Source organism: Setaria italica, chromosome IX (genome assembly GCF_000263155.2).
Source record: "Setaria italica strain Yugu1 chromosome IX, Setaria_italica_v2.0, whole genome shotgun sequence".
NCBI lineage: Eukaryota > Viridiplantae > Streptophyta > Magnoliopsida > Poales > Poaceae > Setaria > Setaria italica.
This window is the reverse complement of record NC_028458.1, coordinates 616,087-632,371: the sequence shown is the minus strand read 5'-3', so window position 1 is coordinate 632,371 and position 16,285 is coordinate 616,087. Positions and strand designations below refer to the sequence as shown.

Here is a 16,285-nt window from a genome sequence, read left to right as displayed (position 1 = left end):
ACAAAAAGGTATTTCTCGAGGCCCAGGAGGCTTCTGATAGTGGGCCAATGCTAGCAATATTTATTTGGTGGGCCAAATGACGAAGTGAAGTGGGCATGCAAATAAATGCTGGCCCGGATTTTTGCAAGATAACGAAACAAACTGCTGAAGCTTTCATATCAGCAGAACAGACAAAATTTTTGTGTGCGTCTAAAAGGAGGAGGAGAAGAAAACACAGTGTCTCGTCACCAATATATCTCGGTGGAATTCATGACGCAGCCCCGGCGAGCAAGGACAAAAGCGAAAATAACTTGGCCCCGCACGTAACGTAACTGTCATGGCGAAATTGAGCGCAAAAGTCTTTGTCCGCCCGTGGAAGAGGATCGGAGCTGAGCTGATCATTGAGCCAGCATATGCAAGAGCGATTTATGGTGTATATCTCGTTGCAAATATTGCCCTCTCAGTAATAAACCTGACTGATCGTATGTATGATTGGATGGCTGGACTACGGTGACACAGCTATCTCTTCAGAAATGGCTCATCACTTTGATGATTCAGCAGCTAGTGAACTAGACCATGCGATACGATAGGAAAGTCTGTCCAGAGTTGTGACGTTCGACTATCGATCGCAAGTACTACTGACATGATATGGGATGGCCTAACATGTAACGACCCATCAAATGACAAGCGTGACACTTATTTCCAGCTAGCTTATTACCTGCTCCGGCTCCTGCATTAGATCAACGGTACTGCAAAACAAGATTCTCCAAACTCATCAGTACACGTGTACTGGATCTGTCTAATTCATTGATGGAGCAGCCAAAGTACCAGTGGCTCTGATTGGTACGTGGCAGCTGAACCTTCTCTTCTGTTTGAATGGAGACATGCTGCCACGTAGCGCCTGTCCATGTCACTAGTTGACGGTTGAGCAGCTCTGCAAATCAGCAATAGTAGCATCGAATAATGCCGCCGGCCTTGAATGGTTGGTTTGCAAAGAAATAGAGATTAGGACCATATGGCGCCATATCTATTCTGCACTGAAATTGGGGACCGCTTCTGTCCACTTTTACTTTTTTTAGTTTGGTTCAACTTCTATCAATGAGAGGTGGGTCTAATATTTAATAATAGGTAAGATTAACTGATAGGTGGGTCCAGCTTCCTTTCCCGTCTCCCTTTTCACCCTTCCGTGGCCAACGTCCTCCTCTCTGCGCCGCCGTCCGCCCCTCTCCCTCCCGGCCGCACGCCCACCCATCATCTCCCCCCTTCTCTCCTCCATGTCCCGTCCTCGCTTCCACCTTGACGCGCCCCGCCGCCGCTGCCAGCTCCGGCGAGGCTCAGTCGAGCTCAAGCATGGCCGAATCAAGTTCGAGCACAACCAAATCAAGCTCTACCGATGCTCCTGCTCCCGCGGCCCCAGGATGACGCGCTCCTGATCCGATTCCTCGTGCTCTGCTTTCCTGTGCCGAGGCCAGCCTCCCCAAGGGATGTGAGAGCCTCGACACGTTCCCGAGCCTCGGCCTCGCGCTGCTCATCGCGCGCCTCCGAGACGATGCTGCCAGCCCTTCGACAAGCCGCGTCATCTCCGACGCCGACCACCCGTGGATAACCTCGTAGTGAACAGCTTCAGGGAGCTCAAGCCTGTCTTCGTCGATGCCTACAAGGCGGCCATCGGCAAGAAGATATGGACCATCAGGCCTCTGTTCCTGGTGAGCACCGTGCCATTGACGTCGACCATCGACGACACCAACGCCATCCAGTGCGCGAGCTGACTCAAATCCAAGAAACCCCAGTCCATGGAGTTCGTAAGCTTCGGTAGCCTAGTGCGCTCGTCTCTGCCACAGCTCGTTGAGATCGCTCACGGGCTGGAGGCGAGCGGCCGGCGAGGGGCATCTTGTGACGGGAGCGATGAGATGGTGGTGGAGGAGGCAGAGTAGTACGAGGAGGTGAGGAGATGGGAAAGCTGCGGGAGGTGATGAGAAAGCAAAGTCATGGCTAAGCCAAGCCTGCATTGCTAGAAGCGAATCCCACTTCTGTTTCCAGTAAGCCTAACCAACACCGCTCTCCTGCATTAGCTAAGTCTCGCTAAAGGTCTTGTGCAGACTACCAAACACGCGAAGCTGAATTATGGGAGGCTGGATACCAATCACAGCCTATAAGGAGCTTCTAATAAAGAAGATGAAATCAAAGGGGAAAAAAAAGAGAGGACAAAGATATATAATTTCGACAAATTCACCGACTCAAACAAATTGATGGTACTACGTATCAGAAAAATAAGAAACCAAAATGGTGATGCATAGCTCGGGTAAATAAAGTACTTTAATCGCCTACTAATCAAACGTACTGTTGTTCTGTCAAGGTATGCTAAGGATACAGGATGAGCATGCATTTTTTCCTCCGGGTAACCCGTACCATGTATACCAATCAGCCTACTGCTCCTTATTGTCGCTCTCCTAGCCCTAGGAAACTAAATTAAAGAAAAACCAGGGCAGTGAGTCGTGGGTAGCTAGTCCTACCGCTGATCACCAAACCGCCTAATTATTATGTGACGTTGGTGTCCATCTCAGACTATCAAAATTAATCCTGGTGGTATTTTTTTATGGAAACAGTACTGTTACCTGGAGCGTATACTGTGTGACTAATTAAATCACACGCCCCCACAGAGATATTGTTAGTAGATCCACGTTCCCTCTCTCTGTGCATCACTAACTCCATCCGTCCTGCCCCTGTTTGGCGGTAAACACCCAGGACCGGAGCTGATGACCTGTTTATTGAGCCAGCGCTGCAACAGCGATTTATTTGCGACCTAACACATATACGGAGCTGATGTTGTTGCTACCATTTCCTTTAATTTAAACAATGCTAGGCTAGTAATTAACGACCCGTCAAATGACATGCATGACACTTTATTTGTTTCCACCATCCAGTGCCAAGCATACGACACTTTTAGCTGACCTGACAGCAAATGAAATGAGCAACAGTCTTCAATGGTACTGGAGCCGAAAAGGCGAATGCGAATACTATAATACAGGCTTGCAAAGAATGGTAATCGATCTAATGCTGATGCTCGATGTGCATACGCCTAGCTAGCAACCATGTATCCTCCTTGGCTCAACCTAGCTATAAGTGGTAACCTTTGGACAACAGGCCACCAATTCTTGTGACACAAACCCAACCCAACCCATCGAATTAGCAGCGTCTTTTAATTCCTCACGGACCGTAGCTAGCGACGGGTCCAAATTTCAGCTGAGACTTGACAAGAGGAAGAGGAGGAATTCCAAGCAGCGCGCCGGACGGTCGTTTTCATCCGGCCCGTCTAAACAGGGAAGCGAATGGCAATGGCATGGGTAGACGGAGCAGTCGTCCTCATGCAGAGACCTCTCACACGGATGGCGGAATTAGCAGAGCACACATGCCATCCTGAATTCCAGATTAATTATATTGTCCTAGCGTTTGGTATCGTTCGTTGTCGGATTTAGTGACCGGCAGTCCATCAAGGTTACCTAGGTGGTAGATTTGTAGGCGGTGGTGATCGTAAGATCAACAACTCGAATGGTAACACAGGGGCGCAGGGTTTAAACAGGTTCAGATCTCCGGAGAATAATACCCTACGTCGTGTGTTCTGGTGGATTGTATTGATGATCGCAGATGCGAAGAGTTAACGTGAGGCCCATGAGTTACCCTCGGAGGGCGTCCCTGACCACCTTACAAAGGCTGACGACTTAGGATTAGAATCGAATATGGTTGTTACATAGAAAACAATTTGAGTCGGTTTACAAGAAATATTCGGTGATATTCGAGCTGAATTGATTCGTCCAGCCTCCTAGTTTGTGCTCCACGCGTCTTCGTACTCTGACCCGCACGGTATGATCGGACGGACCCACCTGTCAGGGACGAGTATCTAGTCCGTATCCCTCGTTCCTGATTACCCGTCTTCGGTTCAGTGACGCGAGCAGCGGAGAATACCACTACAACTTGAGTCCTAAGAATAACTCAAGGCTTTTCGTCTGCATGTGATGGGTGATCCGTCAGCCACGGATATAGTATTAAGATAGATAGGTTGAGATGTCATCAGCATGTGCATCCATCCATCCATCGAGATCCTCCCCGGCACCAACTCTCGAGGCGGATCACACCCATCAGTCAGCAGAACACACTACGCTGATACCATACGCGCCCACGCACAAAGACAAACAATTTATACGCATACACCACTACTACTAATGGGATACTTCTTCTACCTGCTAGTTCAATACTTTCTTTTTATGAAAGAATAGCTCACTATTATACAGGGGAAGCTTCCAAGTCCCAAAGAATGGAGTATTCTACGTGCTATTCTGCTTCCCAGTTCACTGTCAGTGCATTTGGTTAATTTAGTAATTAATCTTGTGCCACTGCAGAGAGTAGAGATAGTAATGGTGCTGGGCTAGCTCTATGCCTTAGCTAGCTGCCGCCACATACGCCTTGTTACGTCTGCAAATTCCAAGAGGTGAGGCCGCCGGCCCTCCTACTTAAGGGAGCCTCTGCACCCACATCGATCGGCACATCTCACTCTCTAGGCTGGGCAGCGTACATGCCCACGCCTCTACCTGCAGCGCACACTAGTCATACTACACGGCCGGCGCTGCAGAAACCACACACTAGCGAGTTAAAAGCCAGCCGGCTTCAGTAAGCGGCGGCGATGGCGAAGGTCGCCGCGGAGGCAACGGGGCGGCAGGCGGCGTCCTTCGTGCTCGGCTGCGTCGCCGCGCTCACCGTCGTCCTGCTCCTGCAGCGCCGCCCCGAGGACCTCATCACCCGACCCGTGGCGCCGGTGCAATTCTTCGGGGGGAGATCGTCATCATCCTCATCAGGCCGTGACGGCACTTGTTCTTGTTCTTCCCCGTCGTCAACACCGACAGGTCCTCCGCCGGTGATCGTTGCCGCTGATCATCATTCTGACGCCACAAAGCAGCCTGGAGCTGCTGGTGCTGCCACTGATGCTACCGCCGATGATCTAAGCCGCCTTCCGGCCAGTCCTGCCCATCGGCAACAAGAAGAGGTTGGTAGTTGCTTGTTGTTCGTCGATTTATTTCTTCTTCTTCGATCGTCGTTGACATGGGCCGGAATCGGGAATAACGACGAAGCTGCATGCCTACCTGATGTGTATTGCATCTCACTCCAGCGTTGCAACTTTAGCGTCTTTTGCTGCCATCTCAAGTCTACTACGAATTACTAAATTTCCTCCGAAAAAAATAAAACGATTCCAATCAAGTCCACAACTAAACCATCTGCCAACAGTATTTAGTCAACGTGTTTATTATCTATGTGCTCATGTTTCACGCATGATGGAACTAACGATCGAATGGCAGGGCCGCGACGCCGAGGAGGACGAGGACGCGGAGTTCCGTGGGCTTGCCGCCGTGGTGGCGCGCGCGGCGACGGCGGACGACCGGACGGTGATCATCACGTGCGTGAACCACGCGTGGGCGGCGCCGGGGTCGCTGCTGGACCTCTTCCTCGAGAGCTTCCGCATCGGCGACGGCATCGCGCACCTGCTGTCCCACGTCCTCATCGTCGCCATGGACCCGCCGGCCATGGAGCGCTGCCGAGCCCTGCACCCGCACTGCTACCTATACACCATCCCCGGCGTCGACTTCGCCTCCGCCAAGTTCTTCCTCTCCAAGGAGTACCTCGAGCTCGTCTGGAGCAAGCTCAAGCTCCAGCGACGCGTCCTGCAGCTCGGATACAACTTCCTATTCACTGTCAGTAACTCACTACTCCTGAATCCATCGTCCTCCGCTGTTGCTCTTCCTTGGATAGATGGATTACATGACGGCAATTGTGATCAGGACGTGGACGTGATGTGGTTCCGGAACCCGTTCAAGCACGTGACGGCGTACGCGGACATGAGCATCTCCAGCGACGTCTTCTTCGGCGACCCGGACAACATCGACAACTTCCCCAACACGGGCTTCTTCCACGTCCGTCCCAACAACCGGACGATCGCCATGACGAGGGCGTGGCACGAGGCCAGGGAGAGGTACCCGGGCAGGAACGAGCAGCCGGTGTTCAACGCCATCAAGAAGGGGCTCGTCAGGGACCTCGGCCTGCGGGTGCAGTACATGGACCCGGCCTTCATGGGCGGCTTCTGCAGCTACGGCAAGGACCTCCGCAAGATCTGCACCATGCACGCCAACTGCTGCGTTGGGCTCGCCAACAAGCTCAGGGACCTCGCCACCGTGCTCGGCGACTGGAAGAACTACACCAGGATGCCGCACTGGGCAAAGCACGCCGCCAAGTGGACCGTCCCGGGAGCCTGCATCCATTGATCATTTCGATGGTTGCTTTGCTTCTTCAAACTGACGGTCATCGTATCGTACAGGTGGTTAAATTGCACGGCTTTGGTTGCTGCGTTGCTTTTGCTTCATCAAACTGATCGTACAGGACATTCAGACAACGTGTTGATGGGTTATTTCTTTTTCTTTCGGATTTGTCGGATATATATACCAAAAGGACTGTATACTAGCAGAATACATGTACACTTACTCTTTCAAGTACTACTATATACACCAGATATTCAGAAATGTGACCTAGAACCTATGAGTTTCAGCTAATCACAATTTCCCACATGGGCATGCATGCTGCTTTCAGTTTCAGCCTTTCAGGGGGAGAGGATGGTACTAAACTATGGTAGAGCAGCAGTCAGCAGATAAGATAATGAGCTCTCTCTTGTGCTTGGCAACAATTGTCAGGCAGGCATCAAAGCCTGAAGCCCTGAAATCAACATGTTCCATATTCTGTGTACTGGGCGTGTCAAAGCATAGAAAAACCGTATTTTAGAGGGGGATAGATTATATTGGTTGACGCAAGTTCTACGGTCGTCGTACAGTGTGCAGTTCAGACAACTATAGTAAAAATGAACTATTTCATTTCAGATAATCTATTCAGAAAATCCAGGCCAAATACCATTGCTGAATCACCACCAGGGAACTTTCGCCGAGCGGAAAAAGTTAAGCTGGGGATCAGTGACAAGGCTAACTGTCTGCAGTAGTAATGTGCTCAAACAAAGCACTTCCTATGGAGAGGTCAAAACTCACAAGATTGAGTCGATCAAGGGCACAATTTTTTGCAAAATTCCCATCCTGCATTTGATCAGAGGGATTCTGCTGAGCTGAACATCATCGTAGTAATATTCACTTAGGTTGGGCATGCACCAACTTGATCAGGTCCTTTCTGGAACCAGGATCTCATTTCAGTGCCCTTGTCTGAACCTTAACACAGTGTTCAACGACTGCAGGAATAACAACACATTTGCCGCAATTATGGACTATGCATCCTAGGGATACATGTTCGTCTGTTTCAGATTTTTTTTTTGTTTCTTGAAGATGTTAAACAGAGCCGCGAAATTCATACCTTGAAACTTGAAAAATACCTGTACACTTGCTTTGTGAAGTACTCTATACTAGTGTGTGTCTTCTATACCAGACATTCAGACGAGGTGACAAAATCAGGTTTGTTGGATACCGAGGGAGTAGTCCTTTACTGTATACAAGAAAAGTATCTGAACTTACTTTGTGAATTACTAGTGTGTCTTCTATACTATGTACTCGACATTCAGACAAGGTGACAAATTCGGGTTGTCACCAGTCCTCACTCCTCACTAACCTGCTTGGGACATGAACTATGAGTTTCAGTTAATCTTAATCACAATTTCCCATATGCTAGTTTCAGTTTCAGGGGATGGTACTGCTCATGGTAGAGCAGCGGTCAGCAGATAACACAATCAGCTCTCTCTTGTGCCTGGCATTCTGGCAACAATTTTCAGGCACATGCATCAAAGCCTGAAGCCCTGAAATCAACAGGTTTCAGTTGCGAGCGGCTGCGTGCGGAATATGTCGCGACCATTAGATTGTTTGCATCATTCCCCTGTCCTGAATGAATGCAAGCAGAGCTCAGAGCTCAGCACACTGAAGGAGCTTGATCATGGCAGCATACAAGGGAAGAAGCTGTTGACGTTCAGTGTCAGCCTCGTAAGGCTAGCAGCCTCCTGGCTGCTGATCACACTACTTTCACTCGCTGCTCCTGCGAGACGTCGTCCCCTGGACCCCTGGAATCCTGCGTTGCAAAATTGCATAGGAGGAGGCGGCGGCGCATGACGACACCATCGGCGCGCCCCGTCCAGCCACGGGAGGACAGCTCAGCCGCCGCGACGACGCGCCTGCGCGGCGCGGCATGCAGATGTAGTGCTGTACCCGCAGTTGCCAGTTGGCCGACGACAGGCACACAGACAGCCGACCCGCCGCCTGCGTGCTCCGTGGCGCCACACGCCAGGTGCCCGCGGCCGGGACGCGTTCGCTCTATCGCCGTACATCCATCGACCTTTGGTACGGAGCCTCTTGGTTCTTGTCTCGCCGGAGTACCGCCGCGTCCTGGACGGAGTTGCTCGCCTCCCACTCGTTGTCGCCCATCCCTAGCGCAATCGCGATCGCGGATGCTGAGTTTGCTGGGGGAATGGTGCTAGGGATCGAGCCGGGGATGGGTGGCCGAGGTGGGGCTTCGCGATTCCGGCGTGGAGGACGACGGCGGTGGCGGCGGACGGGCAGAGGAGGAAGCGGACCACGACCAGGGGGTTAGTTGAAAATAACAAGGGGTTAAATGAAAATAAATGGATCGCGACTATTAGGTAGTGTTTGGTTGCTCGCATGGAAGATGATCCTGTATGGGATGGTTCAGCTGGATGGGTTGATCCTGGATGGGCTGATACAGGTAGGGATGATTCCATCCTGTACCGAGTCGTTCGATCGATTTTGGCGCCCAGCTTGGTACGGCATCTTCTCGGTATATTTCAAGAATCTGAACCATCTCATCCTGGACGAAGCGGTGCGATTCAACGAACCAAACACTTGGTCGTGCTCAGATCCCGCACCAGTTCATACGAGGAACCAAACATTACCTAATCGCGATCCATTTTAGAGGGTTATTTGTAAATATTAGGGGGTACAATGAAAATATTCGGGTCGCCATTATTCATCCCGATCCAAATTAGGAGGGTATCTGTAAATTTTTTTAGGGGTAATATAAGAACATGGGCTGAACTGTGTGGGCTGGGCCTAAATACGTGTGGAAGAGAGAAAAACCCCAGGCCCACGTGGTCTCTGCTGTCAGCAGCAGCTAACCCTGTTTTCTCTGTGCCTGCGCGGCGGGCAGCCATTGCCCCCCCCCCCCCCCCCCCCCCCAAAAAAAAAAAAATTAATCCAATAAAATGGTAAAACCCGTTACCTCCCCCCCTCCCGAAAAATCTCCCCGGACCCTTCGGGGGCGGGCAAGACTCCCCGCACTACTCTCCGACTGGTTCCCTCTCTTGCTGGTAAGGTAACCCCTACTCTTCTGGATGGATTTGTACCACTAGTTTGCTGCGGTTGGTTGGCTGCTTCCTTCTGCTCAGTTTTGTGTACCGAATTGCTTTGGGCGGTTCAATTGAATTGAATCCCCATTGCCCCCTCGCAGCTAAGCCCGCCACCGGAGCCAAGTCAGACATGGGGGGAGGGGAAGGTGGACAAGAGAAGTCGTTCAATTTCCTTCAGGTTTTGCTCGGTGCGTTAATCTTCTCTCTTATTAGCCCCTCCAGCAGTATTGCCCGCTCCGTTTTGTTGGATCTCTAGCTCCGCGATGCAGGCATGCAGCTGAATAATTTTTGCGGTTTCTCATCTAGCAAGTTGCAAGCTCCTTGATGAAATCGTTCGGTCACACACAATTCATGCTCGAATTGAACATTTGGATGCCCGGTGAATGAATTGTATAAACACCCTAGCTAGAGTCAGTGTTATTGGGCACTTCAGTTGTTTCTGTGGCGTAATGGGTAGTGTGCACAATGCAGCATGCAAATTGCTTATCCAGTTGCTCTCATAGTTAGTTAGTTTACTTCCTCAAAACTTGGTCATTGTGGTTATGGCCGGAGGGTTTGTGTGGCCATTGTCGCTGGGTTTACAAATGGTATCATAGGGCTTGCCCAGCCTTTGCTCAATGTTATTCAATACAATGTGCCTGGGCTTCTTTGTTCTTCTCCTAATATATAAAGTTGCCAATCATCTTGCCATCTTTTCAGTTTTTTTAATAAAAAGTTGTTAATCTTCCTTCTGTATAACATTTCTTTCCAGAGGGCAGCATAGCTGGAGGAACCGCTGGTGTTGTCGTGGAAACAGCCCTGTACCCTATCGATACTATTAAGACCAGGCTTCAGGTCAGTTTGTTTTTTGCTGCACGATATCTATTTCTATAATATAGCATCTTCAGGAATCTAGGGCAATGATGTGCTTTGCCATACATAATTCTTATCTAAGTGTGCCTGCAATGTGCACCAAATCCTATTCCACTCATGATCAAACTAGTTGCATCTCTACTTTTATAATTTACTATAATGTGCTTCTAGTTTCCCAGACGAATCCATTTCCTTCTGCTCTTTGTTTACCGCCATTTTATGGTTGCAGCAAGTACTTGATGTGTGAAGGTTGTGATTTCTGCAGGCTGCTCGAGGCGGAAGCCGGATTGAATGGAAAGGCTTGTATTCTGGATTAGCTGGAAATCTTGCTGGCGTCCTCCCGTGAGTACATGATATCTCTTTGTCAAGTTGCATTAACTGTTAGTTAGCTTGGTGCATGATGCTTGTTTTCCTAAAAGTTGTTTTAAGCTACAGGATGTTAACCTATTATGCCACTACCTTAGCAATCACCACATTTTGTTGGATGCTATGTTGAAGTAATAATATGATGCGATTATTGCCTTCCTTCATATTTATTAGCTAATCAAGTGTTGTTTTACCTTTAACCAACTGCCATGCACTCTTCTAAGAAGTCAGATTCTGTGGATTAACCTTTTGCGAACACACCATGAGATGAAATTGCTGTCTTTACCTTTGATCCTATTCCTATCTGTGATAGCCTAATCTGTAATTTACCACAGGGCCTCTGCAATTTTTGTTGGAGTGTATGAACCAACTAAAAGAAAACTACTGGAGACACTTCCTGAAAATTTGAGTGCTGTTGCCCATTTTGTAAGTTAGCACGGACAAGGCTTGTTGCACAACTTTGCTGTTTATACCATTTATTATTGTTCATTTTATACCTGCAAAATCTGTTTATGGTATTTTTAGCTTATAAATTACCAAGAACGTTAATTTCCTTCTTCTCCATGAATGCTTAGTCTCTACTACAGCATATTGATCTGTGTTGGCCATATCTTTTAAATGCGATTGCTACAGACTGCAGGGGCAATTGGTGGTATTGCAGCTTCCCTTGTTCGTGTCCCTACAGAGGTCAGTAATTTTATATTTTTCTGCTGCAGTTAGTTTTGTACTGCATTCAAACTTAGGTCTCATTGCATTCAGGTAGTCAAACAAAGAATGCAAACTCGTCAATTCAAGTCTGCACCTGATGCTGTTCGCCTCATTGTTGCTAAAGAAGGATTTAAAGGACTCTACGCTGTATGTATATTCTGGCATTGTTATTTGGTGAACAATCTTTTAAGATGTAATATTAACTTCTATTTGAAGAATGAACAACTGTTGATTTGATGCAATAAGTCTAGCAATGTTATCCATTATGATTTCTTTTGATTGACAGGGTTATGGTTCTTTTCTACTTCGGGATCTTCCATTTGATGCCATTCAGTTCTGCATATATGAGCAAATTCGAATTGGTTACAAACTTGTGGTACTCCTCTACCATTGCTGAGACTAATAATTTTTTCTCACATCTCCCAAACTACTCATGAACAGTCCATTAAAGGCTTGAAACCACTTATGGTCTTAGAAATAAGATTGAGCATTCATAAGTTGCTCCGCGTTGTCCCTGGATGATTTTGTTCTGTAGGGTTAAATCCTGTGCTATGAGCCTATGATCAGCATTTTGTTATCCCCTGATGGCAATGCATCATGTAGATATGATTTGGCATGCCACTGTACTTCCATCAGAATCTGTTCACGCTTGTTAGAACTGGATGACTTGATTGATGGCTCATACTGTGTAGTCTTCATTAAGCAGCAATTGTTGTAGCCAAGGTGCAACATAAACTGTAACGTGAACTTTCAACAATTCTTCGCACTTACCGTATTTCTTTTGCCACATGTTAGTATGCCATCTAGATGCAAGGTTGTCTGCTCCTGTATTTCCATCAACATCTGTTCACATCTTTTTAGGACTGAATAACTTGATTGGTCGTTCATATTATGTCGTCTTCACTAAGCAGCAGTTGCTGTAAACAATTGCCTAACATAAACTCCAACTAAAGCTTTTGAGAAGTCTTTGTGCTTACCATATTTATATATTTATTTTCACAATTTATCCAGGCAAAGAGGGAGTTGAATGATCCAGAGAATGCACTTATTGGTGCTTTTGCTGGTAGAACTTCATTACCAGTCCAATCCTTTTTAGTTATCATACTTGCTTCCTCAGTATCTGGCTTCCCTCTCTTGGGTTCTTGTATTTTCTCTTTCTAATCGAATCACTTTGCTAGGTGCCATTACCGGAGCTGTAACAACTCCCCTTGATGTCATGAAGACAAGACTAATGGTTCAGGTGAGTATATGTACATGTAACAAAACTTAGCACTTAGATATCCCGATTTGCACTACCGACCATTTGTGTGTTGGATGTAATTGCAGGGACAAGGAAATCAATATTCTGGAATTGTAAGCTGTGCTCAGACAATCCTCAGAGAGGAAGGACCAATGGCATTTTTAAAGGTAAAGCACTGCATGTTTGAACAGTTTCACGACTTTAAAATAAAAACAAAAAACTATATTGCCCGACGCTTTTGGATTCACCATTGGATGAATTTTGGATGCTGAATTGTGGCCTTGTGGGTACATTATATGAAGTTTGCTGCATTCTATGGGACTATGGCGTTGGCCACTTAGCCCTCTCTTGTTCTGTATGTCTGGCCGCAGCCATGGTGCTGTCTATAGTGTTCTGACTTATAGGGGTGGTGCTGCGAAGCATTGAACTAATTTGATTCTGTTGGGACATGGCAGGGCATTGAGCCACGAGTGCTGTGGATCGGCATCGGTGGGTCCATCTTCTTTGGTGTGCTGGAGAAAACCAAGTCGATGCTAGCTGAGAGGAGGAACCGCGAGGTAGGGACCCTCAAGGATGAATGAGTGAAGATCGCTAGATTGATTTATGTTGCATCTCATCTCCTTTTTGCCGTTGAATCTTCTTCTGTGTAACTAGACATACAAAATAAACAGTTTGCTTTACTTGGTTGTTAGCATTTTGTTGAAAACAATTTTGGTTGATACATCATAACAGAGCATTGTCGGTTGCATCTCGTTGATTTCATTTTGAGGCATCATTATGCCATCGGGGGGCTCTGCCCTATGTATGAATGGGGAGGACAGGCCGTGCTTGAATGGGCTACGTTAGATAGACCCAGCAGGTTGGCCGTGACGACCTGCCCTATGTATGCTGAAGCGCAGGTCCTCTCGGTGAGTGCGGCGGCGAGGTGGCGGTCCGGTTGAAGCGCAGATGTGATTTGCGGTAGCCGGCGATGGGTGATCGGTTGTTACGGGACGTCTTAAGCTTTTCCAGCTCCGGCCCAGAAACGAAAAAAAAAAAGAAAAGGCAACAAGATAGAATACAAGACTACCTTCTCTTTTGCTGGCAAAACCCCAACGTCAAAAGGCAAGCCAAATGGCACCAAAATTGCTGAAAGAGGTACAGGTGAGCGGTATGAAGCCGATATTCCTGACTTTTCCCTTGTGAGATAAACTCCGACTCGGTCTAGTATGCAACAACTAGTCATGCACATGATCAACCAATATTGCTGACCTACAACTAGATGTATTTGATCACGAACGGCAAATTAAAGAAGGCAGGCATATCTGCTGTTTCGGTCCCATTTGATCACAAGCAGCTAGAGCTCACACTCACAGCCACACTCCACAGTCCACAATGGCCACGCCACCCCTGCTCCCGTCCCAGCTCCTCGCCGGCCTGCTGCAGCAATGGCAGCTCGGCCTCCTTGTCCTTCTCGTGTCCTCCTGCTTCCTACTGGCGAGCAGGCGACGTGCCAGCGGCGCGGCGGCCAAGGACGGGCCACCACGGCTGCCGCCGGGCCCCGCGCAGGTTCCGGTCCTGGGCAACCTTCACCTTCTGGGCCCGCTGCCACACCGGAGCCTCCGGGACCTTGCGCGGCGGCACGGGCCCGTGATGCTGCTGCGGCTGGGCAGCGTGCCGACGGTGGTGGTGTCCGGCGCGGCGGCGGCGCGGGAGGTGATGAAGGAGCACGACATCGACTGCTGCAGCCGCCCCGCGTCGCCGGGGCCCAGGCGCCTCTCCTACGGTCTCAAGGACGTGGCCTTCGCGCCCTACGGCGAGCAGTGGCGCGAGGCGCGCAAGCTCTTCATCGTCGAGCTCCTCAGCATGCGCCGCGTCCAGGCCGCGTGGTACGCGCGCGAGCAGCAGGTGGACAGGCTCATCGCCGACCTGAGCCGCGCGGGCGCGGAGGCGGCGCCGGTGGCGCTGAACGAGCACATCTTCGGGCTCGCCGACGGCATCGTCGGCACGGTGGCGTTCGGGAACATCTACGGCACGGAGCGGTTCGCGCACAGGGTGCGGTTCCAGCACGTGCTGGACGAGGCCATGAACATGATGGCCAGCTTCTCCGCCGAGGACTTCTTCCCCAACGCCGCCGGCCGCCTCGTCGACCGCGTCACGGGGCTCGTCGCCCGCCGCGAGCGCATCTTCAGGGAGCTCGACGCCTTCTTCGAGACGGTCATCGACCAGCACATGGACCCCGCGCGCGTCGTCCCCGAGAACGGCGGCGACCTCGTCGACGTCCTCATCAGCCTGTGGAAGGAGCACCACCGGGGCACGCTCCGCTTCACCCGGGACCACGTCAAGGGCCTCATCATGGACACGTTCATCGGCGGCATCGACACGAGCTCGGTGACGATGCTGTGGGCGATGTCGGAGCTGATCCGGAAGCCGCGGGTGCTGAGGAAGGCGCAGGACGAGGTGAGGGCCGTCGTGGGCGGCAAGGCGCGCGTGGACCCCGACGACGTGCCCAAGCTCCCGTACCTGAAGATGGTGGTGAAGGAGACCCTGCGGCTGCACCCGCCGGCGACGCTGCTGCTGCCGCGGGAGACGATGCGGGACGTCAGAATCGGCGGGTACGACGTGCCGGCGAGGACGCGCGTGTTCGTGAACGCGTGGGCGATCGGCAGGGACCCGGCGAGCTGGGCGGACGCCGAGGAGTTCCACCCGGACAGGTTCGAGGGGAGCGACGTGGACTACAACGGCGCGCACTTCGAGCTGGTGCCGTTCGGGGCGGGGCGGCGGATCTGCCCGGGCCTCGCCATGGGCGAGACCAACGTGACTTTCACGCTGGCTAACCTGCTCTACTGCTTCGACTGGGCGCTGCCGGAGGGGATGGCGGCGGAGGACGTGAGCATGGAGGAGGCCGGCGGGCTGACGTTCCACCAGAAGATGCCGCTGGTGCTGGTGCCCACAAGGTACCACCACCGCACGGCGACGGCGTAGTGTAGTAGTAGTCGTCATCATATCGTCGACGATTGAATAAAAGATAAGCGTGCGCGACGTAGGTGCCTCACCTTGCATCGTCGTTGCAGTAGCTTGTAGACTTGAAAACCCAAAAAACAAGCAAAAAATGGTGAACCACCGCATGCATGCTCTGCGGCGATACCCTGCGTCCTGCAAATATCCACGGTGCTGCGTCATGGTTTTGTACCAGCAATATTTGAACTTTGCGTCATCTAGTTTTAAGTCCCGTTTGGATACTCATGCTAAAGTTAACACCTATCATATCGGATGTTTAGATGCTAATTAGAAGTATTAAACATAAGCTAATTACAAAACTAATTGCACAGATGGAGTCTAATTCGCGAGACGAATCTATTAAGCCTAATTAGTCCATGATTTGACAATGTGGTGCTACAGTAACCATTTGCTAATGATGGATTAATTAGGCTTAATAGATTCATCTCGCGAATTAGCACAGGGTTCTGCAATTAGTTTTATAATTAGCTCATGTTTAGTCCTCCTAATTAGCATTCGAACATCCGATGTGACACTGCTAAAGTTTAGCACCTAGTATCCAAACATCCTAATTAAAATACTACGCACGTCTAGGCGGTCGATATATAAACTATTTGGGATAGAGGGAATAGTAAGGGGTGTTTGGATACCCCATGCTAAACTTTAGCACCTGTCATATCGGATGTTTGGATACTAATTAGAGTATTAAACATAGTCTAATTACAAAACTAATTGTACAGATGGAGTCTTATTCGCGAGACGAATCTATTAAGCCT

At 49.8% G+C, this 16,285-nt stretch overlaps 3 protein-coding genes across 3 annotated transcripts; all 3 read left to right on the top strand.

Moving 5' to 3' along the window:
* Positions 1–4,525: 4,525 nt before the first annotated feature.
* LOC101786302 (uncharacterized protein At4g15970) lies at positions 4,526–6,572 on the top strand. Its single transcript, XM_004980988.3, has 3 exons — positions 4,526–5,017; positions 5,328–5,720; positions 5,808–6,572. Exons 1-3 carry the CDS (start codon positions 4,658–4,660, stop codon positions 6,285–6,287), a joined length of 1,233 nt encoding a protein of 410 aa, XP_004981045.1. The 5' UTR covers positions 4,526–4,657; the 3' UTR covers positions 6,288–6,572.
* Positions 6,573–9,292: 2,720 nt separating this feature from the next.
* On the top strand, positions 9,293–13,281 carry LOC101786952 (S-adenosylmethionine carrier 1, chloroplastic/mitochondrial). Its single transcript, XM_004980989.2, has 12 exons — positions 9,293–9,325; positions 9,466–9,552; positions 10,116–10,198; positions 10,482–10,558; positions 10,918–11,008; positions 11,216–11,269; positions 11,342–11,437; positions 11,577–11,666; positions 12,302–12,353; positions 12,469–12,530; positions 12,617–12,697; positions 12,986–13,281. Exons 2-12 carry the CDS (start codon positions 9,495–9,497, stop codon positions 13,109–13,111), a joined length of 870 nt encoding a protein of 289 aa, XP_004981046.1. The 5' UTR covers positions 9,293–9,325; positions 9,466–9,494; the 3' UTR covers positions 13,112–13,281.
* Positions 13,282–13,851: 570 nt separating this feature from the next.
* Positions 13,852–15,656, top strand: LOC101785891 (4-hydroxyphenylacetaldehyde oxime monooxygenase). Its single transcript, XM_012842605.2, has one exon. It carries the CDS (start codon positions 13,905–13,907, stop codon positions 15,492–15,494), a length of 1,590 nt encoding a protein of 529 aa, XP_012698059.1. The 5' UTR covers positions 13,852–13,904; the 3' UTR covers positions 15,495–15,656.
* The last annotated feature ends 629 nt before the right edge of the window (positions 15,657–16,285 follow it).

What these genes read in the sequence shown, in the direction of transcription:
- LOC101786302 (XM_004980988.3), top strand. Translation starts at nt 4,658, where the DNA reads ATGGCGAAGGTCGCCGCGGAGGCAACGGGGCGGCAGGCGGCGTCCTTC. An exon ending in CCCATCGGCAACAAGAAGAG is followed by an intron (nt 5,018 to 5,327) that starts GTTGGTAGTTGC and finishes ATCGAATGGCAG; the next exon opens with GGCCGCGACGCCGAGGAGGA. An exon ending in GATACAACTTCCTATTCACT is followed by an intron (nt 5,721 to 5,807) that starts GTCAGTAACTCA and finishes AATTGTGATCAG; the next exon opens with GACGTGGACGTGATGTGGTT.
- LOC101786952 (XM_004980989.2), top strand. Translation starts at nt 9,495, where the DNA reads ATGGGGGGAGGGGAAGGTGGACAAGAGAAGTCGTTCAATTTCCTTCAG. An exon ending in TTTCCTTCAGGTTTTGCTCG is followed by an intron (nt 9,553 to 10,115) that starts GTGCGTTAATCT and finishes ATTTCTTTCCAG; the next exon opens with AGGGCAGCATAGCTGGAGGA. An exon ending in GACCAATGGCATTTTTAAAG is followed by an intron (nt 12,698 to 12,985) that starts GTAAAGCACTGC and finishes GGGACATGGCAG; the next exon opens with GGCATTGAGCCACGAGTGCT.
- LOC101785891 (XM_012842605.2), top strand. Translation starts at nt 13,905, where the DNA reads ATGGCCACGCCACCCCTGCTCCCGTCCCAGCTCCTCGCCGGCCTGCTG.